A 26,831-nucleotide genomic window follows, 5' to 3' on the forward strand; every position below is an offset into this window, starting at 1 on the left:
AGGGAGACTATCAGTGGTCTTGTATGTCTTCCATTTCCTAATAATTGCTCCCACAGTTGATTTCTTCAAACCAAGCTGCTTACCTATTGCAGATTCAGTCTTCCCAGCCTGGTACAGGTCTACAATTTTGTTTCTGGTGTCCTTTGACAGCTCTTTGGTCTTGGCCATAGTGGAGTTTGGAGTGTGACTGTTTGAGGTTGTGGACAGGTATCTTTTATACTGATAACAAGTTCAAACAGGTGCCATTAATACAGGTAATGAGTGGAGGACAGAGGAGCCTCTTAAAGAAGAAGTTACAGGTCTTGCTTGTTTGTAGGTGACCAAATACTTATTTTCCACCATAATTTATAGGATTTTTTATGAATTTATTTGCAATGTGATTTTCTGGATTTTCTTTTCTCATTTGGTCTGTCATAGTTGAAGTGTACCTGTGATGAAAATTACAGGCCTCTCTCATATTTTTAAGTGGGAGAACTTGCACAATTGGTGGTTGACTAAATACTTTTTTGCCCCACCGTATGTAAGAATGCGGCTCATTGACTACAGCTCAGCATTCAACACCATAGTTCCCTCAAAGCTCATTAAGCTTGAGACCCTGGGTCTGAACTCTGCCCCTATGCAATTGGGTCCTTGACTTTGACAGGCCGCCCCCAAGTGGTGAAAGTAGGAAACAGTGTAAAAGTGCAATATGTGCCATGTAAAAAAGCTAACATAAGTTCCTTGCACAGAACATATGAAAGCTGGTGGTTCCTTTTAACACGAGTCTTCAATATTCCAAGTTATGAATTTTTAGTTGTAGTTATAGGAAATATAGGACTTTCTCTCTATACCATTAGTATTTCATAAACATTTGACTATGGAATGTTCTTATAGGCATTTCAGTATTGTCAGACTAATCTCAGGAGTTGATAGGCTTGTAGTCAAACAGCGCTGTGCAACCCAGCATTGCTAAGAGCTGCTTTTTGAATGAATGCTTACGAGCCTGTGGCTGCCTACCACCGCTCAGTCACTGTTCTATCAAATCATATACTTAATTATAATATAATAAACACACCGAAATACAAGCCTTTGGTCATTAATGTGGCCAAATCCGGAAACTATCATTTCGAAAACAAAACATTTATTCTTTCAGTGAAAAACAGTTATGCATTTTAATCGAACAGGTGGCAACACCAAGTCTAAATATTACTGTTACATTGCACAACCTTCAATGTCATAATTATGTAAAATTCTGGCAAATTAATTAGTCTTTGTTAGGAATAAATGGCCTTTCAACAGTTCAACGAGCCAGGTGGACCAAACTGCTGCATATACCCAGACTCTGATTGCATTGAACGCAAGAGAAGTGACACAATTTCCCTAGTTAACTTCTCTGGGATAGGCATTTGGAATTTTGGATGAAAAGCATGGCCAATTTCAACTGCCTGCTACTAATCCCCAGAAGATATGCATAGAATTAGTAGATTTGGATAGAAAACACTCTGAAGTTTCTAAAAAAACTGTTTGAATTATGACTGAGTACAACAGAACTTATGTAGCAGGCGAAACCCTGAGGACAAACCATCCCGATTATTTTTCTTTTTCTTTTTGGTGATTTTTCATTGGGAATCCAGATTTCTTAGTGACTTGCTTGCAGTTCCTACCGCTTCCACTGGATGTCACCAGTCTTTAGAAATTGGTTGAGGTTATTCCTGTGTTTAATGAAGTACGGCCACCTTGAACGAGTGTCACTTCATGTTTGTTTGATAGAGGCGCAAGACCAGAAAGCATGCTTGAGTTTGTTTTCTTCCTGTATTGAACACCGATCATCCAGTCTTCAATTTTATCAATTTTAAAAATCTAGTGTTTTTACTACAAAAGTAGTTTGGAATGTTTTGGCAAGGTTTACAGGTAACTTTTGAGATACTTTGTAGTCACGTTGCGCAAGTTGGAACCGGTGTTTTTCTGGATCAAACGTGCCAAATAAATGGACATTTTGGAGATATATATATGAGAGAGGAAATTAGTTGAAAAAAATTACAATTTGTGATGTTTATGCACATGACCAGGACCTGGCTCTCTGCCAGACCCTTGACTCAAAGAGCTCTCATCCGGCCCCACATCACAGTAGAAGCCTCATTCAAGTTTCTAAAGACGGTTGACATCTAGTGGAAGCCTTAGGAAGTGCAACATAACCAATATCCCACTGTGTATTCAATAGGGGCTGGGTTGAAAATCGACCAACCTCAGATTTCCCCACTTCCTGTTTGGATTTCTTCTCAGGCTTTTGCCTGCCATATGAGTTATGTTATACTCACAGACATAATTCAAACAGTTTTAGAAACGTTAGAGTGTTTTCTATCCAATACTTATAATAATATGCATATATTAGCAACTGGGACTGAGGAGCAGGCCATTTACTCTGGGCACCATTCATCCAAGCTACTCAATACTGCCCCTGTAGCCATAAGAAGTTAAGAAGCCTTTTGGACCTAGACGTGGTGTTCCGGTGCCGCTTGCGACGTGGTAGCAGAGAAAACAGTCTATGACTACGGTGGCTGGAGTCTTGACAATTTCTGGGGCTTTCTCTGACCTAGCCTGGTATTGAGGTCCTGGGTGGCAGGAAGCTTGGCCCCATTGATGTACTGGCCGGAAGCACTACCCTCTAGTGCCTTGTGGTCCGAGGCCGAGCAGTTGCCATACCAGGCAGTGATGGAACCAGTCAGGAGGTTCTCAATGGTGTAGCTGTAGAACCTTTTTGAGGATATGAGGACCCATGCAAATCTTTTCAGTCTCCTGAGGGGGAATATGCTTTGTCGTGCCCTCTTCACCACCGTCTTGGTGTGCTTTGACCATGTTAGTTTGATGGTGATGTGGACACCAAGGAACTTTAAGCTCTCAACTTGCTCCACTATAGCCCAGACGATGAGAATGGGGGCGTGCTCGGCCTTCTTTTCCTGTAGTCCAGAACCATTTCCTTTGTCTTGATTACGTGGAGGGAGAGGTTGTTATGCTTGTACGACACTGCCAGGTCTCTGCCTGGCCATGCAGTCATGAGTGAACAGGGAGCATAGGAGGGGACTGAGCACGCACCCCTGAGGGGCCCCCCTGTTGAGGATCAGCGTGGCAGAGGTGTTGTTGCCTACCCTTACTACCCGGGGGCTGCCCTTCAGGAAGTCCAGGATCCAGTTGCAGAGGGAGGTGTTTAGTCCCAGGGTCCTCAGCTTAGTGATGGGCTTTGAGGGCACTATGGTGTTGATTGCTGAGTTGTAGTCAACGAATAGCATTCTCACGTGTCCCTTTTGTCCAGGTGGGAAAGGTCTGTGTTGAGTTGGATCTGTTGGAGCGGTATGCAAATTGGAGTGGGTCTAGGGTTTTCTGAGATAATGGTTTTGATGTGAGCCATGACCAGCCTTTCAAAGCACTTCATGGCTACAGACGTGAGTGGTACAGTTCGGTAGTCATTTAGGCAGGTTACCTTAGTTTTCTTGGGCACATGGACCATGGTGGTCTGCTTGAAAGATGTTGGTATTACAGACTCCGTCAGGAACAGGTTGAAAATGTCAGTGAAGACAATATTCAGACCAGAAAAACTGGTTTCTCATGGTCTGAGAGTCCTTTAGGTGCCTTTTGGCAAACTCCAAGCGGCCTAACATGGCTTCCGTCTGGCCACTCTACCATAAAGGCCTAATAGGTGGAGTGCTGCAGAGATGGTTGTCCTTCTGGAAGGTTCTCCCATTTCCACAGAGTAACTCTGGAGCTCTGTCAGAGGGACCATTGGGTTCTTGGTCACCTCCCTGACCAAGGCCCCTCCCTCTTCACCGATTGCTCAGTTTGGCCGGGCAGCCAGCCAGCCAGCTCTAGGAAGAGTCTTGGTGGTTCCAAACTTCTTCCATTTAAGAATGATGGAGGCCACTGTGTTCTTGGGGACCTTCAATGCTGCATAATTTATTTTGTAAAAGCATTACCGACAAACAGCTGCTCTACGAGTCTGGGGAAGGCATTAGATTTACGAGGAACTGCCTGGAGCACAAAACACACCATTAGCCAAATACAATGGTCTCCAGCTTAATGACTAAAATGAACACCCTTTTTAGATTGCACAGGTTTTATTTATTTTTTCCCTCCAAACAATCAATGAAGAAATATGACACATTGTAATTAAATTATTATCCGCTTTGTGAGATCTTGGCCAATGCCTGTATTTTATATATACAGTGGGGAGAACAAGTATTTGATACACTGTCGATTTTGCAGGTTTTCCTACTTACAAAGCATGTAGAGGTCTGTACATTTTTATCATAGGTACACTTCAACTGTGAGAGACTGAATCAAAAATACAGAATATCAAACCTTTGTTTGCAATTACAGAGATCAAACCAGGTTTGCACACACTGCAGCAAGGATTTTGGCTCGCTCCTCCATACAGACCTTCTCCAGATCCTTCAGGTTTCGGGGCTGTCACTGGGCAATACGGACTTTCAGCTGCCTCCAAAGATGTTTTATTGGGTTCAGGTCTGGAGACTGGCTAGGTCACTCCAGGACCTTGAGATGCTTCTTACGGAGCAGGAGCCACTCCTTAGTTGCCCTGGCTGTGTGTTTCAGGTAGTTGTCATGCTGGAACTACCCAGACCCGACCCATCTTCAATTGGGGGGGGTTGTTGGCCAAGATCTCGCGATACATAGCCCCATCCATCCTCGCCGCAATACAGTGCAGTCGTCCTGTCCCCTTTGCAGAAAATCATCCCCAAAGAATTTCCACCTCCATGCTTCACGGTTGGGATTCTGTTTTTGGGGTTGTACTCATCCTTCTTCCTCCAAACACGGCGAGTGGAGTTCAGACCAAAAAGCTCTATTTTTGTCTCATCAGACCACATGACCCTCTCCCATTCCTCCTCTGGATCATCCAGATGGTCATTGGCAAACTTCAGACGGGCCTGGACATGCGCTGGCTTGAGCAGGGGGACCTTGCATGCGCTGCAGGATTTGAATCCATGACGGTATAGTGTGTTACTAATGGTTTTCTTTGAGACTGTGGTCCCAGCCCTCTTCAGGTCATTGACCAGGTCCTGTCGTGTAGTTCTGGGCTGATCCCTCACCTTCCTCATGATCATTGATGCCCCACGAGGTGAGATCTTGCATGGAGCCCCAGACCGAGGGTGATTGACTGTCATCTTGAACTTCTTCCATTTTCTAATAATTGTGCCAACAGTTGTTGCCAATCTCACCAAGCTGCTTGCCTATTGTCCTGTAGCCCATCCCAGCATTGGGCAGGTCTACAATTTTATCCCTGATGTCCTTACACAGATCTTTGGTCTTGGCCATTGTGGAGAGGTTAGAGTCTGTTTGATTAAGTGTGTGGACAGGTGTCTTTTATCCAGGTAACGAGTTCAAACAGGTGCAGTTAATACAGGTAATGAGTGGAGAACAGGAGGGCTTCTTAGAGAAAAACGAACAGTCTGTGAGAACTGGAATTCTTACTGGTTGGTAGGTGATCAAATACTTATGTCATGCAATAAAATGCAAATTAATTACTTAGAAATCATACAATGTGATTTTCTGGATTTTTGATTTAGATTCCGTCTCTCAGTTGATTAAAATGGCAGGCCTCTACATGCTTTGGAAGTAGGAAAACCTGCAAAATCAGCAGTGTATCAAATACTTGTTCACCCCACTGTGTGTGTGTGTGTGTGTGTGTGTGTGTGTGTGTGTGTGTGTGTGTGTGTGTGTGTGTGTGTGTGTGTGTGTGTGTGTGTGTGTGTGTGTGTATAAAATATATATATATATTTTTTTTTTATTCCAGGCAGTAGCTTTCAGTTGACACTGTCCCGTTTTGTCACTGAGAAATGTACCTGAATTTCAAGCCCTGCACTGCCTGTAGATCAAGTCGGTCCATACAGTAGACAAAGGTCAGCCTACTTTCAAAATGAACTAAGAAGATCTCAACAACATTAACTAGGCCTAACTGTGGCCCAATTATTAACCAGTAGTTACAAGTGTGGCATTATCTATGTATCACAGTACAACGTCCATTGCACTTGAATTGCATCACATGGGCTATTCCACCTCATTAGGTCAAAGTCAAGGCAATAGACAGGACACCCTAATTGGACTTGAATAGCACCATTCAGCTCGGGCTCTTATCAGGGTCAGGGAAGTTTGCTAGGATACCGTGCCAACAGAGGCCCACATAAAGCACTGCCTTCCCTCCTCCTGAAAGAAACACCTTGTGAAGAACGTGTGTGTGTACTGTGAATGTGCGTGGATAACAAAAACCTGAAAGCTCTTCAAAAATAACATCAATAGTGAATAGGCCTAGAAATGCTTGAAATAAGATCATAAGATTGCCTGCTCATTTCGCTAATGACATCACCACTGAGGATTTGCGTTGGTGACAAGAGGGCATGTGAGTTTATCAATGGGGTTGGCTTAATCCCTGTGAAAAACTCATACTGACAGAGAGAAAGCAGTTTAATTAGGTTGATGATTTAGTCTAAACAAAAAAACAAAAGGATAGTTAGACTTAATTTGATCATGAGCCAAGCCATTTTGGCAATCTAACAACACACCTTCATTTAAACTCAAAGACAGGGATTATTGGATACAATACTGGATAAATCCTTTCTAGCTAACGTTACTGGTTGCAACGAAGACCATTTCTCCACCTTCACATTGAATACTTAGTTCTGCACCCCTGCACAAATTACAATGTGTCCTGTGAAATAGTACCATAGCCAATTGTTAACTAGTTGGTTTGTCCAAAAAACAAAGTAATAATTTACCTGAAATGTAATCTAAGTAACGTATATGGGTCTGCTTTTCTTTTAGCTGCTTAGCTAAACACGGTAAATTAGCGAGCTAGCTCAGCCAGTCCATTACAGCTAGCCTGTTAGCGAGTTAGCCTAACTAACAGACGCTGGCAAGAGTTGGCTTGACAACACGGATTTGCAAACGGTTTCATACAACAAAGTTTCACTCAATATCAGAGTATTATGAGAAATGTAAACATAAAACACAAAAAAATTGCCACCCACCTGAATGTTCTTCACACCAAATTCGCTACAAATGAGCACCAGTCGGGTGCGGCCAGAAGAAATGTCAACAACTTGGTTGCGACATACTAGCCAGCTAGATAGCTAGCGTTAGCAAGCATACAACCAGTTGCTGATGCGAAAACTATTTTTTTCTGGCACCTGGTTGTAGTAAACGCATGCTAAGTAGAAGCAAAACTATTATTATTGGTTATAAAACTTGCATTTATGAAAGTTAACAGCGCGAGATGGATGCAAGCTTTGCAGCTGTCGCAGCACCAGCAAGCTACCTTTTCACCTCATACTACGACCTCTCAACTTCCAACTCTCACCCGTCACTGCACGCACGCGTCAACAGGGGACGCTGTTTATGTGGGTTATGTGAGGAAAAGTGGACTTCATGTCTGTGTGGAAGGGGACTCAAACAGCTTTCTTAAACTTCCTCCCCTAATCAAACACCAAGCCTTTTAGAGCATTGCAAATGTTCAAGCAAGCATGAGTAGTACTTAGTCAAACTCAAGACTTTCCATGACCTGCTCCCTGTGGCATGCACTTTATCTGAGTGTCTGAGTAGGGGTTGACCAGTAAACCTCTCAAGGGTCAGCGCATGACTTCAGAGGGAGCATGAAAAATGTGCTGTGAAACAACCTCACTGCATTCTGTTTCAATGCCAGCTCTACGGGACTCCCAATCACGGCCGGTTGTGATACAGCCCGGAATCGAACCAGGGTCTGTTGTGATACCTTTAGGGCTGAGATTAAGTGCCTTAGACTGCTGCACCACCCAGGAGCCCCTAATGCACCATTTTAAGAGGTGACATCAGAAGTCCCTCCTGAAATAGCCTACGTGGCTTTTAATTAAACATGCCAATGTGACCCTCAGCGGTAGGCTACCCTTCCATGTCTCAGAAGAAATAGATTCTTAATGCAAAACCTGGATGTTTAACAGGGTGAAAATATCTGTAATAACATTTCATATATTCATAACACTGCAAGAACATAATAATTTCACTTTGTCTGTGATGGACACCAGCTGTGAGAGAAACAGATCATGCACTTTAGCAATGCTTTATTGGAGAGGGAAAAAATATCCTATGTTTAAAAAAAAAAACATTCTTGTCCCTTCTGACCCCTTGTGCTTTTTGGGATAAGAGAGAGGAGAGGAAAAAGGGGAGCATGAGGTTCCGAAAAGGAACAGGGATGATTTAACTGAAGTCTTATTCTCTTTCACCCCACACTGTATATACTGTATTCTATACTATTCTATGGTATCTTAGTCACTTAATGTTTACATATCTTGCATTACTCATCTCATATTTATATACTGTTTTCTATACTATTCTATAGTATCTCATTCACTTAATAATGTTTACATATCTTGCATTACTCATCTAATATGTATATACTGTATTCTGTACTATTCTACTGTATCTTAGTCCGTTAAGTAATTAATTTGCATTTTATTGCATGACATAAGTATTTGATCACCTACCAACCGGTAAGAATTCCGGCTCTCACAGACCTGTTCGTTTTTCTTTAAGAAGCCCTCCTGTTCTCCACTCATTACCTGTATTAACTGAACCTGTTTGAACTTGTTACCTGTATAAAAGACACCTGTCCACACACTCAATCAAACAGACTCCAACCTCTCCACAATGGCCAAGACCAGAGAGCTGTGTAAGGCTTTCAGGGATACAATTGTAGACCTGCACAAGGCTGGGATGGGCTACAGGACAATAGGCAAGCAGCTTGGTGAGATTGGTAACATCTGCTAATCACGTGTATGTGACCAATACAATTTTGATTTGATTTGACACTTCCTCTGTACCATCATCCTTTCTTATCTCTTATTGGGTCTTGCATAATTGTCTCATTTCAATTTCCCCTGTCTTTCTGTTGTTACTCTCTACATGTCACTCGTTCTCATTATTCAGAACTATGGCCTTCTTTCTATCCAGATACATCTGCGTTAAAAGACTGATGATAACATTGATTTGACACCTCTAAATGTCCATAGTGAAATCAGTCACCATTGTTCTGTTTTGAACTGATACCCCACCTGCCTCTATCTTTCTCTCTCTCTCCCTCTCTTTTAGCTCTCTCTCTCTTGCTCTACCTTTTCTCCCTCTCTCTTTTTTAGAATGGTGATTTGAGCCAGTTTTTTCCTCTCTGGTCTTCAGGCATTACAGATCAGGGGGGGCATAAGCTGTCTATTTATATCAATGACAGGTTATGGAAGAGCATAACCTGTCATTGATATGAATAGACAGATTAGCTGCAGATTAGCACATTAACACACAAAAGTACATCCGTAATTGATCAAAGCTCATAAAGCTCTGGGACAAGATGGCAGTGTACCCTAACATCACCATATTAAATAGCAGATGAATCCCTCTGATATGGAATGCTTTGAATCATCTGTCCTATTATGCATGCAGTATTGCACATTTGTGTAGGCTATATAGGCTATGTATTACTGTCTGCTGGGACTGCTTCAGTTGAATGTACCGTTTCCAAGTATTGACTGTGTTTGACTTTAATTAATTTACAAATCATTGAGGCTTTGTTTTGAACACCAGTCAATGAGTCAGTCTCTTTGCCACACTGGGTGTATTGATAATGAATTTGGTACTTTCACTTCTGTGGGGTAAAGACACATGCCCACACAACCCAAGAACCTCCCTGACCTCAAAGATGCATACCCTTTACTGCCTGACTATACATCATATCTCTGGGATGGTTTCCTGAAAAAAATCATACCATCATGTGTAACAATGTGCAAGCATAGACTGATTAAATTGACATAATACGATCAGAGACAAAGCTCCTTTGTTGTGCCCTTAACTAATTTCTGCTTTAAAATCTTCACTTTCCCTATCCTTATCCTATCTTTATCTTACCTTTGTTGGCCTACTTTGTAAGTCACCAAATAATTGATTGTTGATGAACCCAATGTAATTCCTAGCTATGCTCAATCCCTTGGCCAAATGTACCTCTTGCTCTGCTCTCTCTTGGCCCAGCCCTGCTCTGATCTCCCCCACCCCTCCTTTATGTTTTCCCATTTGTCCCTTCATCTCTTCTGTCTCTTCTCTCGTTATGCCCCTATGTGCGTATCTCTCCCCTGGTTGGTTGTGCCAGCTATGTGTACCCTTGGTGTCCAGTCTCCAGACAGGGTATAAATAACTAGCAGATGTTTTGCTTCATGCCCTGAGAGCTCTATTTGCTTCTCACACTTGAGGAACCATGGGAAAAAAATATTTCCCTTACGCACATGGCACACACAAAAAAGCAGTCTTAAACGCACAAACTCTCACACAAACGTACTTGCAAATTTGCACTCACTCACTCACTCACTCACTCACTCACTCACTCACTCACTCACTCACTCACTCACTCACTCACTCACTCACTCACTCACTCACTCACTCACTCACTCACACTCACACACACACACACACACACACACACACACACACACACACACACACACACACACACACACACACACACACACACACACACACACACACACACACACACACACACACACACAAAAAGCACACTCAGCAAGCATACCATGATTGGGCACAAAACAGATAACAAGGTTATAAGTATTGTTGTAATGTCATGTAACATTACATAACATGTAACGTGAGGCAGTGAATGTAACTGCAGTCAATTATGGGAAACTTACTAGAACATTAGAGTAGTATGGTGAAGGGGGTTAAAGATGTCAAGAAAGAGAAAGGACGAGAGAGAAAGAGAGAGAGAGCCAGCATGAGCTCATACTGTCGCATAAGCCACTGTGTCAACCAAGATACAGTACCATGCTTGAGCGAGATAGAGAGGGTGTGTGGTGTGTGTGTGAGTGGTCGGGTCCGGATGTGAGTATGTGAATGTGGGGAATGGTGCTGGGAGTAGAAGGGAAAGCGAGAGAATGAGACAGCGAAGCGAGAGAGTGTGTGTGTGTTGATGTGGTTGACTTCAAGAGTCATTGAGAAGTTAGGGGGTGGAGGGACAGACTGTGCTGACACACTGGAATCAGTGGCAGATTGTTTCCATCGGAAAGAATTCCAAGAATGGCTAGAAGAGCTATCAGTGACTGTGCTTCAAGCCTTCTGACCAAAGTTTATTACACAGCCAAGCCCCCACTCACACTCTCACTAATACACATTTTCACACACTCAGTGCTACAAGCCAACAACAGTATAGGATACGCAATCTGTCCCAAAGTGTCAATTTGGTGCTCTGATGTTATCGCTGGCCAAATGAAGGCTGTTGCCGTTGCAACCCCAATGCACTTACATGGTTGTTCACACAAGGAAATTGGGACAGCAATGACATTTATAGACCAGCAGGAAGAAAAGAGAAACAAATGGATTAAAATCAGATGTCAATTCACTAAGGGTTGAGTTATGTAACTACTACATGATTAACTTTAGATTTGCTCCAACTTGATTGAGAGATGGAGTGTTGGAACTTGAGCTGAGTGGATTGAATGTTACTGTTACGATACTGATGCAAGATAACTGATCAGAAGAAAAACCTCACTAACCCAGTTACAGTTAAAGTCGGAAGTTTACATACACTTAAATTGGAGTCATTAAAACTTGTTTTTCAACAATTCCACAAATTTCTTGTTAACAAACCATAGTTTTGGCAAGTCAGTTCGGACATCTACTTTGTGCATGACACAAGTTGTTTTTCCAACAAAAACAGACAGATTATTTCACTTATAATTCACTGTATCACAATTCCAGTTGATCAGAAGTTTACATACACTAAGTTAACTGTGTCTTTAAACTGTTTGGACAATTCCAGAAAATGATGTCATTGCTTTAGAAGCTTCTGATAGGCTAATTGATATCACTTGAGTCAATTGAAGGTGTACCTGTGGATGTATTTCAAGGCCTACCTTCAAACTCAGTGCCTCTTTGCTTGACATCATGGGAAAATCAAAAGAAATCAGCCAAGACCTCAGGAAAAAAATTGTAGAGCTCCACAAGTCTGGTTCATCCTTGAGAGAAATTTCCAAATGCCTGAAGGTACCACATTCATCTGTACAAACAATAGTACGCAAGTATAAACACCATGGGACCACGCAGCCGTCACACCGCTCAGAAAGGAGACACGTTCTGTCTCCTAGAGATGAATGTACTTTGGTGCAAAAAGTGCAAATCAATCCCAGAACAACAGCAAAGGACCTTGTGAAGATGCTGGAGGAAACAGGTACAAAAGTATCTATATCAACAGTAAACGAGTCCTATATCGACATAACCTGAAAGGCCACTCAGCAAGGAAGAAGCCACTGCTTCAAAACCGGCATAAAAAAGCCAGACTACGGTTTGCACCTGCACATGGGGACAAAGATTGTATTTTTTGAAGAAAGGTCTGATGAAACAAAAATATAAATATTTGGCCATTATGACCATAGTTATGTTAGGAGGGAAAAGGGGGAGGCTTGCAAGCCGGAGAACACCATCCCAACCGTGAAGCACGGGTGTGGCAGCATTATGTTGTGTGGGTGCTTTGCTGCAGGAGGGACTGGTGCATTTCACAAAATAGATAGCATCATGAGGGAGGAATATTATGTAGATATTTTGAAAAACATCTGAAGACATCAGTCAGGAAATTTAAGCTTGGTCACAAATGGGTCTTCCAAATGGACCCCAAGCATACTTCTAAAGTTGTGGCAAAATGGCTTAAGCACAACAAAGTCAAGGAATTGGAGTGGCCATCACAAAGCCCTGACCTCAATCCCATAAGAAGTATGTAGGCAGAACTGAAAAAGCTTGTGCGGGCAAGGAGGCCTAGAAACCTGACTCAGTTACACCAGCTCTGTCAGGAGGAATGGGCCAAAATTCACCCAACATATTGTGGGATGCTTGTGGAAGGCTACCTGAAACATTTGACCCAAGTTAAAAAATGTAAAGGCAATGCTACCAAATACTAATTGAGCATATGTAAACTTCTGACCAACTGGGAATGTGATGAAATAAATAAAAGCTGAATAAATCACTCTCTACTATTATTCTGACATTTCACATTCTTAGAATAAAGTGGTGATCCTAACTGACCTAAGACAAGGAATCTTTACTAGGATTATATGTCAGGAATTGTTTAAATTGTATTGTTTAAATGTATTTGGCTAAGGTGTATGTGAACGTCCGACTTCAACTGTATAAACAGTCAAATCCTGCTACACTTCTTTGTATGTATTGTGTACGATATCCTATATATTTTGAGCATTTTTATCAACAAAGTGGTCCTGACAATGGGCCAGTTCGTATTGCATGGCCGGTGCCCCAGGTGGGTGGAGAGTTCACCAATGGAATGATCTAAAATGTTCAAACCCCGCCCTCCCCCGGCACACTGTGCCATATGCAAAACAAATTCCCCCAATATAGCAGTGGTGGCGGGACAAAGCAAGTCATAATTACTGATTGGCTGGGCCGACCTTCTCCCTGTGGTCCCACGTCCCTTGCTGTTATGAGCTGACCATGTATTAATAACTTTTTAAGAACCACTTTTTCCAGGAAGAAGGAAGCAAGGGAGAATGTCAGCCATAGAGATACATAGAGGACTCATCTTTGTATTTGTGCCATTATGGCGCCTGTGACAGCATGGGCAGCACCATTGAGGCAATCTCCAATTTGAAGTAATAAATGTTCATATTCGCAATTGGCTAATCCCTCCTGATGACCTTGTTGGACATGACTCTAACAGGGTCATCAGCAAATGAAGTTCGAAGTCCCACCCAGTTGACTACATTAAAATGGTGGAAGCCCTCAATGGCGCTGCCCATGCTATTACAGCCTTGGCCACTAGAGGCCACTATCCTTCTCTATGTCAGCTCATTGTTCACATTCCAGAAAGTGGTATGAGGACATTGAGAGTGCCCCCTGGCCAATCTAAGAGGCCCTTGTCCCCCTCAGATAACACCCTCTTCACCTTTAATGGACATTTCCAGGTACAAGTCAAACAAACTTGACCAGATCATGTTTATCAGTACAAAGCAGTGAGTCATCTGTGAAGTGTGTTTTCACGGACTTGACTTGTTCCTGTAAAGCCCTCAAACTCAACTCTGGAACTCAAAGCCAGTTTCACTGCACTTTTTTCATTGTTCCCCTCTAGCCAGGGGCTGATTAAGGCCTGTCTGTGACACCAGGTGTGGGCAATTAATTGTCAGGTAGAACAGAAAACCAGCAGGCTTCGGACCTCTTAGGGTAAGAGTTGAGTACCCCTGCTGTAAAGTATCGGCATGTGTGTTTTCCCTCATTGTACTATAATGTCACTGTTCATAGCACTCTTCACAAATCTTGTATTCAGAATCAGCAATGCGTTTCAGTAGGTTGCAAAAATATTTTCAGTGTCTGAGAAGAGGTTAGAAAACAGGAAGTGTGGTCTATGCTGTTATATATATTCAGTTGAAGTCAGAAGTTTACAAACACTTAGGTTGGAGTAATTAAAACTAGTTTTTTCAACCACTCCAACAAACTATAGTTTTGACAAGTCGGTTAGGACATCTACTTTGTGCATGGCAAGTCATTTTTCCAACAATTGTTTACAGATTATTTCGCTTATAATTCACTGTATCACAATTCCAGTGGATCAGAAGTTTACATACTAAGTTGACTGTGCCTTTGGACAGCTTGGAAAATTCCAGAAAATTATGTAATGGCTTTAGAAGCTTCTGACAGGCTGATTGACATCATTTGAGTCAATTGGAGGTGTACCTACAAATGTATTCCAAGGCCTACCTTCAAACTCAGTGCCTCTTTGCTTGACATCATGGGAAAATCAAAAGAAATCAGCCAAGACCTCAGAAAAAAAAATTGTAGACCTCCACTAGTCTTGTTTATCCTTGGGAGCAATTTCCAAACGCCTGAAAGGTACCAAGTTCATCTGTACAAACAATAGTACCCAAGTATGAACACCATGGGACCACGCAGCCGTCATACCACTCAGGAAGGAGACACGTTCTGTCTCCTAGAGATGAATGTACTTTGGAACGGAACAAAGTACTTTGTGAAGATGCTGAAGGAAACAGGTACTAAAGTATCTTTATCCACAGTAAAACAAGTCCTATGTCGACATAACCTGCTTCAAACCCGCCATAAAAGCCAGACTACGGTTTGCAACTGCACATGGGGACAAAGATTCTTTTGGAGAAATGTCCTCTGGTCTGATGAAACAAAAATAGAACTGTTTGGCCATAATGACCATTTATGTTTGGAGGAAAAAGGGGGAGGCTTGCAAGCCAAAGAACACCATCCCAACCGTGAAGCACAGGGGTGGCAGCATCATGTTGTGGGGGTGCTTTGCTGCAGGAGCGACTGGTGCACTTCACAAAATAGATGGCGTCATGAGGGAGGAAAGTTATGCAGATATATTGAAGCAACATCAAGATGTCAGTCAGGAAATTAAAGCTTGGTCTCAAATGAGTCATCCAAATGGACAATGACCCCAAGCATACTTTTTAAGTTAATGCAAAATGGCTTACGCACAAAAAAGTGAAGATATTGGAGTGGCCATCACAAAGCCCTAACCTCAAACCCGTAGAAAATCTGTGGGCAGAACTGAAAAAGCGTGTGCGAGCAAGGAGGCCTACAAACCTGACTTTGTTATACCAGCTCTCTCAGGAGAAATGGGCCAAAATTCACCCAACTTATTGTGGGAAGCTTGTGGAAGGCTACCCAAAACATTTGACCCAAGTTAAACAATTTAAAGGCAACGCTACCAAATACTAATTGAGTGTATGTAAACTCATGACCCACTGGGAATGTGATGAAAGAAATGAAAGCTGAAATAATCACTTTAAAAACAGTTCACACTCTTAAAATAAAGAAAAGTGGTGATCCTGGCCTAAAATAGGGAATTTTCACTACGATTAAATGTCAGGAATTGTGAAAAACTGAGTTGAAATGTATTTGGCTAATGTAAACGTCTGACTTCAACTGTATATATTCTGTATACATACGTCAAGAAGCTAGAGACGCAATGATGTGCAGGAAGTAAAACAAAAGGGCACCAGATTCTGTAAACAATGCAGGTGAGGGGAATAAAAATACTTTAACAAAAGAAAATGTGCATTTGTTGAAAACAAGGAACTATAGGGTTTCCCCAGAAAGTATATTTTGCTCCATAGCACTGGATCTGCAACCTCTGACATAGCACAAGGAATCAGTCAGACAGTTGGAAGCAAATTCAAATGTTTATTTACAACCTCTGTTCGTCAGAGTAAAGTGATCTAAATACAACAACAAAAATGAGCAAAATGGCAGCTATCCTCCCTGAGCTTTACAAAAACAAAGCACAGTACCTGTGGGTGACAGCAGAGAGAAAAGGAGATGTTCTGTTCAGAGCCCTAATGCCATTTACAGAGGGAGAGACATACACACAACTTCATACACACAACTTCATATACACTATCAGAACAATACATTAAGGTATCTTCTTTTTTTCAGCAAACATCATGCCTTTAACATCTTTCCAAGAAAGCTGAACAGCTGGTGATGTAGAATAGAGAAATAGATTGCAAAACATCATTAGTTGAACAAATTGCATACAAACAAAGGTGGCAATTTATGAGTCGGGGTCAACTAACTGGCTTTAACAAACAAGGACAGAAACCAGTAACTGTTTTTAAGATGATAAAAAGGAAGCTACTGTGGAGGACTTGTTAGTAAGAGAACAGAGTCCAGAGTTTATGAACTGGAAAATTGGGAGTTGTTCAGAAATGTACAAGAGGTAGCTGGTCAAGTCCCTGTATCGTGATATACCTTACTGGTTGAGGGTGACATTAATGACTGATCAGTGAAGACGAGATCATTGAACAACGCTCTGGTGAGAATCACTTAGAACTCATTTCAGTCTCATGAATGTTTCGTGACAATAACAAAATAAACCAATCAACAATAACCTCAGGTATTGGCTCAGAGGGCAAAAATGTCCTTCACCGAGTGTCTATTTTAGTGACATTGTTGGTTTTAAATCACTACATCTAAAAAAATATATATTGATTCATATTGACTAATCCCCCCCCCCCTTCAATACCTATCAAATGTCATCAGGGGGGCAAGACAAGGGAAAAAACAAAGCAGATGAGTGTTTCCGTGCACAACCAGCGTTCATATTATACTGTACATATCATTAACTTTTATAGAAGTAGGGAAGAGTTCCCTCTCAGTGTAAAAGTTACTCCTTTGCCCAACGGAGACTAACGGCCTCTGTTGTTCACAGTAACCCCTACTTCCTGTCAGTCATCACAATCCACCGAAACGAACAACACAAACCCCACCAACATACACACAAGACTAAGACAGACTATGAGATCCACAGACGGCAATCGTAGTCATGTACATTTCAATCCATATATCGAAGGGATGAAAAACAGAAATCCGCTTGCGTACCAAAGCAGTAGTCTCTGGGTACAAGAGTCTCTGGAGTCATGTGGCCAGCAGATTTGGCGTGGGCATTGTAGTCTCCTTCAGTACGAGATCTGTCCATGGAGCACTGAGCTGCCACCGTTTTACTGGACCTGCATTTTAGGGTGAGACACAGGGGTGCTTGGTGTGTGTGTATTTTCATACATATAGGTGTGTGTGTGTGTGTGTGTGTGTGTGTGTGTGTGTGTGTGTGTGTGTGTGTGTGTGTGTGTGTGTGGTGTGGTTAAGCAACAGAGGTGAAATCCAAAAGGTAGATTAAGTAAAGCATGCATATTGTGTCTCTTCAGAGTGATGCTTTGGTGTCTAGGGAAGGAAAGTGAGCATCACTGACATGTGTTCCCCTAGTCACTCAGTGAGTGGTTAAGTGCGAGTGGGATGTAGGTGGGAGTAGGGTTTGTCGTTTGGCCTCTAGTCCTGGTTGTTCTGTGTTGGCTGTCCAGTTTGGCTTTTGCCATGGTTCTCCTTCTCCTCTTCTTCACTGACAATGAATTCCTCAGGAGGCCAACGCAGCTCGCCGCTCTCCACTTCTCCCTCCGTGGGCTCCACTACAATGGAGGGCAGGCGGTCTTTCAGCTTACAGCAGCGCTCGAAGTCTGAGGGGTCTGGAAAGATCTGAGGAAAGCACAAAAACACACTTAAAGTCCTGGGTGTCCTTGGGTCTGGTCACAGTTTCATGTGGCATCATGCTACATTTTACAGCTTTGGAAAGCATGGTGCCAAAGCTGCTTTTAAGTGCTTACAACTTGTTATCCAACACCGTGTGACTGACAAATGGGGAGATTATACAAGAGCAAGTCATAGCATTGAAAACCTACAGCAAGTCTGTTATCGTCAAGAAACAAAAAAAACAAGCACACTGTAAGGAAGTAGTACTAATAACTTAACCAAATGAAAACAAGGTGATAGATATTGTCAAGTTAATTTGTCATATGCACAGGATACACAGTACAATTAAATGCTTACTTACTCTGTGACAGGATGACAAGATAACAACCAATACCCTGATGATACTGAAAGCTAAGCAATGGGTTGACAAAATCATTTAAAAAAGCAGTGAAACCTAGACCCAAATGTGTTGTGGGTGTGCAATGCCAGACTTGCTGATTTTTTTGGATCTAAAATGAAGGGCATGAGAGATTACATGCATTCCCTGCCTTCCTTTTGCTCTCAAGACAAGAGAAATGGCAACAACAAGAAAAGAAAAAAAAGCCTTTCCTGGTCCAAGAACAGCATTTTTTATGTTTGGATAAAGTGGAAGAATATTTTTAGATCTGCATATTTCAGTGGGAGACATTGGAAGAGGAAAGCGATGTCGCTGTCTGGGCAAAAACACAGTGGAAAGAAAGCATTAGATGAGGCTGAGAAGGGTAGACGGAGAGAGAGTGTGAGGGGGAGGAAGAGGGGTAGGGGGAGAGAGCGTCCAGCTGTGTCCAAGTCTCCCTGAATACAATGAGAGGGGGATGATGAGAGAAAGGGAGGAACAAAATGTTCTGAAAACGGCTGTGTTTCAGTATGTTTCGACGGGCTCATAGTAATGGCTGGAACGGAATACATGGAACGGCATCAAACACGTGGTTTCAATGTGGTTGATACCGTCACATTCACTCCATTCTAGCCTTTATCATAAGCCGTCCTCCCCTCAGCCTCCTATGGTGTGTGGGTATGTGAGTGTGAGCATGCGTGTTAGTCCATGCATGTGTGTTTGAGTGAGTACGTGTATGTTCGTGCAGGTCTGAGAGATGGTGAGTACATGTGTGCGTTAGTGCATGTGTGCGCAGGGAGGTTTAGTATCTCCTTCCCTGTGTTGCTAATGTCTATGCGTCATCACCGAGGGGAATTGGTCAGAGATTAACCTTGCTATAAGACCACCGGCAAACACGTCACAGCTTGTTTTACTTCCAGCGACAGGAAACGGCAATGCGTCGCCAGCGAGGCACAATGACAGCTATTTTGAGTTGTAGCTATTTTGGGTTGTAGTTGTAGATGAGGAATCACTCCAGCACTGACTCGAAAAACAATTGAAGCTGCCACAGAGAAGCTCTCACCTCCGTAACATAATCAACCTCCAGTTCCTCTGCTCTGGAAAACTGCATTCCTTACATCACTCTTTCAGCGATGAATACCGTGTTGTCTTGCAGAAACACAGCTGGCATTCAGGTGATGGACTCACAAATTGGACCAAAGCCAATGAATTTGGATGAGGAAGCAGTTAAAAAAAATAATTTTAAAAATCACCCAGCTGTCTGTCCATCCTCATGGGCAGAGAAGAGACCTTCACCACCTCCTTCCTTATCCTCACAGGACAGACACACAGCTGGTGTGTAAATGGTGAGGGGCAGGCAGCCCACCTTCCTATAGGATCAGTCTGCATCCTCCGAGTCAACTCTGACACATACAGGTCACAGACGATCATAAAGGAGTGGGTTGGCCTTAATATGGCCCTGATTGTTTGTTTCCAGAGGAACCATTGACCCAGCAGTAAACAGAAGCAGAGGAAACAAATCAAACTTGTCAAGGCCACCAGATGGCTTGCTATTCAGAAAGTTGCCTCTCTGTGGGTTGTGACATTGCGATTCTACAAACTCCTATTCATTTCCTTTGCATGTTTTTAAAGTCTTTGCAATCATCTCTAACTCCGTGCAAAGCTGCACTCCTCCCCACCACGAGGCAAATACACATTTTTTCCACCACACGAAGACCCTTTCCTTAAACAGCCCCCCTAAATTCCTAAAAAAGGTTTTGTTTGCATAACTTGCAACAATAACGTTGATGATTAGACCTCCTGATTGGGAAAACAAACCACTCCTTACCCATAGTCCCCTGGGTGAGCTGCTTACAGTAAGAGCTATAATGGAACATACAGCCTTGGCTGTCCCTAATCCATCCTTTTGTTCAGAGAGTTACTAATAGTGGTGGGGACATTTGAACAGTGACATAAACCAATTAAAAAACTACTACACCCTCTGCTGCCCCCCCCTACCATGATATAGCAGCAAACCAATTTCCCTCTGGGACAACAAAGTAGAAACTTTAACTTGTGCGTGCGTGTTACCTGGAAGGAGAGCCGGTCCTTGCTGGGGCTGAGCCTTATGTCCTCCATGGGGGTGCTACTGATCATCACCTCAGTCATGTCGTCTCCACTTGGCACAAACACTGGGCTGGAGAGAGACATAGGGGAAAGGACTGGGTTATTCCACCATTCAGGATCTACTGTTAGTCCCAAACTTTCACACTGAGGAGCATTACACAGAACAGGTACATGTGTCCCAATAATGGTGCTGCACAATGAAGAACTGATAGGTTGGTGTAATATAATTTACATGTAGCTATTACTTTGGTTAGTAATATGCAAATTCATCCAGTCCATTTAGTGAGATGACAGAGTATGACTTTCATGTAGTTGATGTGCTTGAGATATGGCCCTTTGGTATTGTGTTTGCAATGAAAAAGCTACGCATAAGCCTTGTTCAGTCTCTTCTGTTTGGCCTGTATGCATGCAGTGGTTTATATTAAGTCTGACCACTGACAGACTATGCAGCATAAATGTAGTGCACAACAAAGCTACACCACCACCAAGATGTGGTTTGCATTGAGTAGCCATGTCTTCATACAAGATGAGGTATGATTTAACTAGCAGTGAGGGGACAGTCATAGCAAGAATGCATTGTGGGCGTGCAGTGCAATTTGACTGGAACCCCTAACACGGGACGGACCCAATACCCTCTGTTACATCAAAAGGTTCACAGAGCTTTCCATTTTAGTTGAAGCAACACGATGTTGTTTATCCACTTCAGTGCACTGTACATGCTGAAGCACTGTAAGAAATGACTGAACTGAGGCACTTTGTGGGAGGAAAAGTTATTCTTGGGATGTTTGAGAACCAAGCTATCAACCGAGCAGAGCGTTCTTCTCACGCTTTCTATTTAAAGCCCGGTGGCACAGTGGTCAGCGTCCACAGGACTATGGTCAAGGTGGTCAACCCACTATAGGACAACTACAACTGGGACAGGAAACAGGACATACTGTAGATGACCACCTGCATCAGATGAGCAGCTCAAGCACATACTTGGCCCAAATATAACAAGTCAGTCATTTGTTTCCACAAAAAAGTAGAACATTGGGTGCCATTAACCTACTTTTAACCCTGAATATATAAAAAACATGTTTATTTTAGAGACGATGGAAAGTTAAGTGGTTAGCCATTTCGACATATTCTAGACATGACCAGTAAAACATTTTAGGTAAACCTATGAAGTGCACTTTTTAAAAAAGGAGCCTAAATTCTTTATCATCTCAAATTAAAATGTATATTTTCCCAAATACTTGTCAAGTTTCCCCAGAGGTATTTTGACAGTAATCCTGTGTACAATGTCAGATAAGACCCTGAGCTGTGAACCCCGGACTTCGACTCCCTTTATGGAGTAATGAAGAGTGGCAACTTTCGATTTGTTAACATTCTGTCATCGGAGGATGAAACGTTTTCGCCATAAGAGGTTGTGGGCAAAAAGAGAGATGTTTCCTATGACTCAGTTTGCCAATCTCTCATGTTACTTCACTGCTTTGTTGAGTTCTTCTTTCCAAGACGTCCATGTTTAACATCATTCAAGAACCTATTAATCCCTGCACAGTAACGTTAAGACAGTCTCCAATGGGAATCAAGACTTTCCATTAAAAGAACACGTCAGTTTAGAAAGCACCAAAATAAAAACTTCTCTCATACTCTTGACTGGCAATAAACAAGTGGAGCTCAACAACCAGTATTTAATTGTACAGGGATTAAGTTCCAGATAAAAATCTTTAAACTTCAGTCAATCCAATAATTGCAAATAAAGGCCCTAGGCCATCCACATTTTCCAACATCACTTTCATGTAGAAAGTCAGCCTTTTGGTCCCATAATATAGGACCGAGGCAGATGAACACTTTATGGTATATGGGATTTGTTCCTTATCCTAAAGAATGTGTACATCTATTCTGAACCCGTCAGAAAGAGTCTCAATGGCTTCAAACTGAAAAGGAGAAATGCGCGCGAAAAATCAATTTACAGGGCAACATGTGCATTGCCACACCCCGAAGCAATGGCTACTGCTGTTAATCTTTCAATATTTCCATTCCCAAGTTTGCATTACCATGTGTCACATACAAATTGGGAGAAGCAAAAATTATTTTGTGCAGGTGGGAGCCACAGGGGAAGCGCACAAGCCAAGATCAAAGGGCAGAATAGGCTTCTGGAATCCTGTACTTTTACAAGTCAATCAAGTCGGCGACAACAATAGCCGGAAATCTACAAATAAAAACTAGTCCAAAGGTTATGCAAGGTTGAGTGTCAAAAAATGTTTTGTCAGCAAAGACATGCTCTTGAACCCATTTCATTCTTGAGAGGGGAGAGAGGGTGACATAGGGTAAGCCAGAAACGCATAGACACAGCGTGGTGACAGTACAGACCTGTGCAGAAGAGAGGGGAGAAGGATAAACACTGCTCGTGCCAGTCATATTTCTGCTCTGGGATCGTACAAACATCCTGCTCAGCTAAGAATAACAGAACGTCAGCCTACTAAAACATAAAGGGGCACAATGACAAGGAAGTGGAGGAGCACACGTATCAATTCGACTCGGGGAGAGAACGGACTACTCAAATACATTATATCTAAATGTGTCTGCTCAAGGTTACGCACTGTGTCCTTTTTTGTGGAAATGTCTGCCTCAAGCAGCCAATGCTAAGTATAATCAAGAGGCTCCAAATTGATGAGGATTATGGATTACCACAGGCTCACGTCAGGGATGCAGATAGGAAACACTTCCAGTTCAAAGTCTGCAGCCATTGTGTCAACTAATTCAGAGGCCAAGAGATCAAATGTCTTGCATTCCTACTTCTACCCTAGCAGGACCCATACAAGTACACATTTATTCTATAAGGGCACCTCAAACCCTCTGTCTAAAACGCCCACTGCTAAAGATCAGTCACGGCACTCCAAATGTACTCAAAACGTGCAGTCCAGATTTGACCTAGGATCTTAAAATCATTCACCAGGATTGACCTGGAATGGCTCCTTTCTGAATGACCAGGCCCATTCAGGTAATTTCACAAGGTTTAAGTCTGTAGTAGTATTGCCAAGTAGAACTTTTGGCTAGACCCGTCATCCCATCTTCAATGGGCATGTGACATGATCAGGCACTTCAGTGCTTGGCACTTCAGTGACCCTCTTTAGCACTGTCCACAGGAACATCTAGGCCTACATACTGTACATAGTCACATGCTCATATGGGCTAATGCCAGTCCTATATGGGCTAATGCCAGCCTTAGACACATTCCAGTCAGAGGTCTGGCATGGGCATGAGACGCATCTCAGACTGACACGTGTCCAGGCTAAACAAATAAAAAACGAAGGGTCAGAGGTCACCTGCTGCATTTAAAAGATATAGGCCAAGTGAGGGGGTTATTTCAATCTAGATGGGCTTTTGGGAATCATTATGGCACATTTGTGAAAGTCTGTCTGTGGGTACATAGTTCCTGCCAAATTGTCTACCAAGTCATCTACCAGTCTCTTTACCAGAGGCCCATGCTCGCCCAAGGTGCTGATGGAGACCAAACATATATCCCCATAGCTGCGACTCAGTGCACAGGATGGGAAATTACATGTTGCATAATTGACATGGTTTCCTCTCTACTCCTCCCAATGCTACACGCATCATAAATCTGAGGTGCAGGGGCGACAACACGAAGCGTCTGCTGACATTCCATGCCATCGCTGGACTGCCTGGTGGCCAAGTCACAACCTGTAGGTGTGTAGGGGGTGGGAGGGGGCCTGCGTCACTCTCTCTGAAACATGTTGGAATGAATGGGCCATGTCCTGATCACCGCTTTAGTCCAAGGGCTGCTTTATGGAGTGGCTCAGCCTTCTCAGAATACAGGAAACACTGCGTTACTGGCTGGGCAGAAGAAGCTTATGTTTATTTCATATTGCCATGCCACATGTTTTTCTTAAAAGATGCCACAATAGGAGGCATTTAGTCCATGATGACCTGATCAATTTATAGGAGAATGACATGTTCTTGTTTAAAAAAAAAAAAAAAAGTGTAACACAACAACTGCCCATTGCAAAACATGGAAAGCTATCAAATGCCTCCCATTGGACTGCAGTTATATAATTCATGATTTTATCAACCTGAAATTCAATAACTAAACATTTTGAAAAAGGAACAGAGAAGTGCTACATTAGGTAGCAATGCATGAGGAAACTATAATCAAGAGATCTAAGCAAAAGGATCCCCCATGTAGCAGATTCTCTGAAGAACAGAGAAGCACACTGAAAGCGCAGACGAGAAGCTTTGTGGTTACAGTAAGTAACAGGGTCGGGTCTTCACTTCCGGGTGCAGGCAAACCGAGACTTGCAGAGGTAAAAAAAAACACAAAAAAACAGAAGCAAAACAAAGTCTTGCTTGAAGTTTTTGGACAAAGTCTTCTTAACCTAGATGCAATGTTACAGGCCTATATAGAGGTAGGAGTACACAGTAAAATAGAGATTGAGTCACGAGCCACCTCTAGGTGATGGACAGACTGAATGGGTAAGAGGGTCATTCCATCTCCCTCTATTACACCCTACCACAATCGCCTGCCAATAAAGGTCAGTAGTCCCAACCACTAAAGGTCAAACGATGTGAAAGTCTTACATATGGTTTAACACTCATATTGTTGCATCTTTGCTTGCCGAGAAACAAAGCTAAACTCATGTTATGTTCTTACTTCTGCAATTGTATGTAGTCTGACTAAAAGCTATTGTATCTCAATGCTCCCATAGCAACGTGAAAACATTGGGTTGCCCATCTATGTCCCCTTGTGAAAGGAAAAAGGTGATCCTCAGACACACCTGGATAGACATTATTGGTGGGCCACCTGACACCATGTGAAAAACAGAGCAGTGCTTTGTTTGCGATCTGCTCTCTTTCAAGTTGATTACACATTCTGAAATTATTTTTTTAAACCAACTAACTGCACTTTGACACATTCAAGAGTGCATGTGTGATTGTTTGAAGGAGTAAATAGCCTAGCTTCTTTTGCCGATTTACATTTAAAAAAGGAAAATCGTAGTTCTCTTGATTATACCCATTAGCAAATATAAAAATGCTAAAAAAAATAAATAAATAAATCACATACAACAATGAAATTCTGTTTTAAAAAACATTTAAAAAATGTTTCAGCAACATAGAAGTCATTACATCGCAGGTGTAAAAAAAATAATTACAAAAATACTTACCAGTATATTTGGGGAGAAAATACAGACATGAATTCACACCTGCAGTTGATTCTGATGATCAAGGAATTAATCTGATATTGATGGTGTATTTCCCCCACAACGGAACGCCTGTCACAAAAAGATTAAACGCAAGCGTTTATTTTTAGAGAAAAGTAGAAATCGAAGCGGAGCCGTGACCTTAGTGAAACAAACAACCCTCAAGTATTTTTGCCCATCTGATATCCTGACTAGTTTAAATGACTTTTATGTAAGAGGCGTGTACTGTCACTGAAGACACACCTCTTTCACATGGGGTCCAAATTATTAAATGGAACCAGCATCACTACGGACCAATCAAATGACAGGTGCCTCGTACCCGCGCTGACGATAGCAAAGGATGAACAATTTGATTGGAAATAGAAAACATACTGCATCACGCAGTTTCCATTGATCCAGGTTAATTCAACGAAAGCAATGTCGCAAAAAAACTAAATCATTGCGACATGTGTAATGGAAACGTCGGATATAGGATACATTTTCTAAAGATCGACAACATTTTTATCGTTCGACAAGGGTGGATTATTTTGTCGAACTTTCCTTATTGAGACAAATTGAATAAAGCACGTAACTATAAAGCTCCACTCTACACTGCTTGCCAAATCCATTTTTCAACTATAAACACGTTTCTTTGCAGGACAATGCTTGTCATGACTTTTAAGAACGCCTGAATTGCTTCGCCTTGCATTTCTGGTTGGCTGGCAAATTTCACCATCCAATTATTTCAGATCTACATGAGTGCAAGTTTCACCATGTGGTGATATGTTGGCGCATTAGAATTATTAGGATATGGGGCAAATATTAGTCAATTAATGCATTCAGGGGCGGACTGGGACATGAATTTTGCCCTGGCATTTTATCCACACCAGCCCACATCACTGTGCGCCTCTGCTCTAGCCATTTTGTTTTCCTCCCTGTTGTGCTGTCTGTTTCAGCATCTTTTTTTGCTGCTGTCACTCTATGCTTCTTCTTGTTCTCTGTCTGTCTGCTTAAAACTGCACTGCAAAAATCCCTCTGTCATTTCCTGGTTGCTAAAATAGATAATAGTTCACCTAATTTTAGTTTATGTGACAAAACAAGCAAGT

General features: G+C 42.3%; 2 protein-coding genes across 2 annotated transcripts in view; both read right to left on the bottom strand.

Annotated features, from left to right (window-relative positions):
- Positions 1-7,353, bottom strand: part of lclat1 (lysocardiolipin acyltransferase 1) — a 37,093-nt gene extending 29,740 nt beyond the window's left edge. Inside the window, exon 1 of the mRNA XM_046308329.1 lies at positions 7,014-7,353. The gene's annotated coding sequence lies outside the window, so the exon portion shown is untranslated. The remainder of the gene's footprint in view (positions 1-7,013) is intronic.
- Positions 7,354-16,209: 8,856 nt separating this feature from the next.
- lbh (LBH regulator of WNT signaling pathway) lies at positions 16,210-25,947 on the bottom strand. Its single transcript, XM_046309267.1, has 3 exons — positions 25,711-25,947; positions 20,510-20,615; positions 16,210-18,069 (listed from the first exon to the last, which is right to left on the bottom strand). The coding sequence occupies exons 1-3, from the start codon at positions 25,737-25,739 to the stop codon at positions 17,866-17,868; spliced, it is 339 nt and encodes a 112-aa protein (XP_046165223.1). The 5' UTR covers positions 25,740-25,947; the 3' UTR covers positions 16,210-17,865.
- Between the last annotated feature and the right edge of the window lie 884 nt (positions 25,948-26,831).

Source organism: Oncorhynchus gorbuscha, linkage group LG17 (genome assembly GCF_021184085.1).
Source record: "Oncorhynchus gorbuscha isolate QuinsamMale2020 ecotype Even-year linkage group LG17, OgorEven_v1.0, whole genome shotgun sequence".
NCBI classification, from domain to species: Eukaryota; Metazoa; Chordata; class Actinopteri; order Salmoniformes; family Salmonidae; genus Oncorhynchus; species Oncorhynchus gorbuscha.

Excerpts from the sequence above, each read along its gene's own strand:
- lbh (XM_046309267.1), bottom strand. The coding sequence starts at position 25,739 with ATGTCTGTATTTTCTCCCCAAATATACTG. Across the intron at positions 20,616-25,710 it reads TTTTCTCCCCAAATATACTG|CCCAGTGTTTGTGCCAAGTG; the intron begins GTAAGTATTTTT and ends GTCTCTCTCCAG. Across the intron at positions 18,070-20,509 it reads AGGACCGGCTCTCCTTCCAG|ATCTTTCCAGACCCCTCAGA; the intron begins GTAACACGCACG and ends TGCTTTCCTCAG.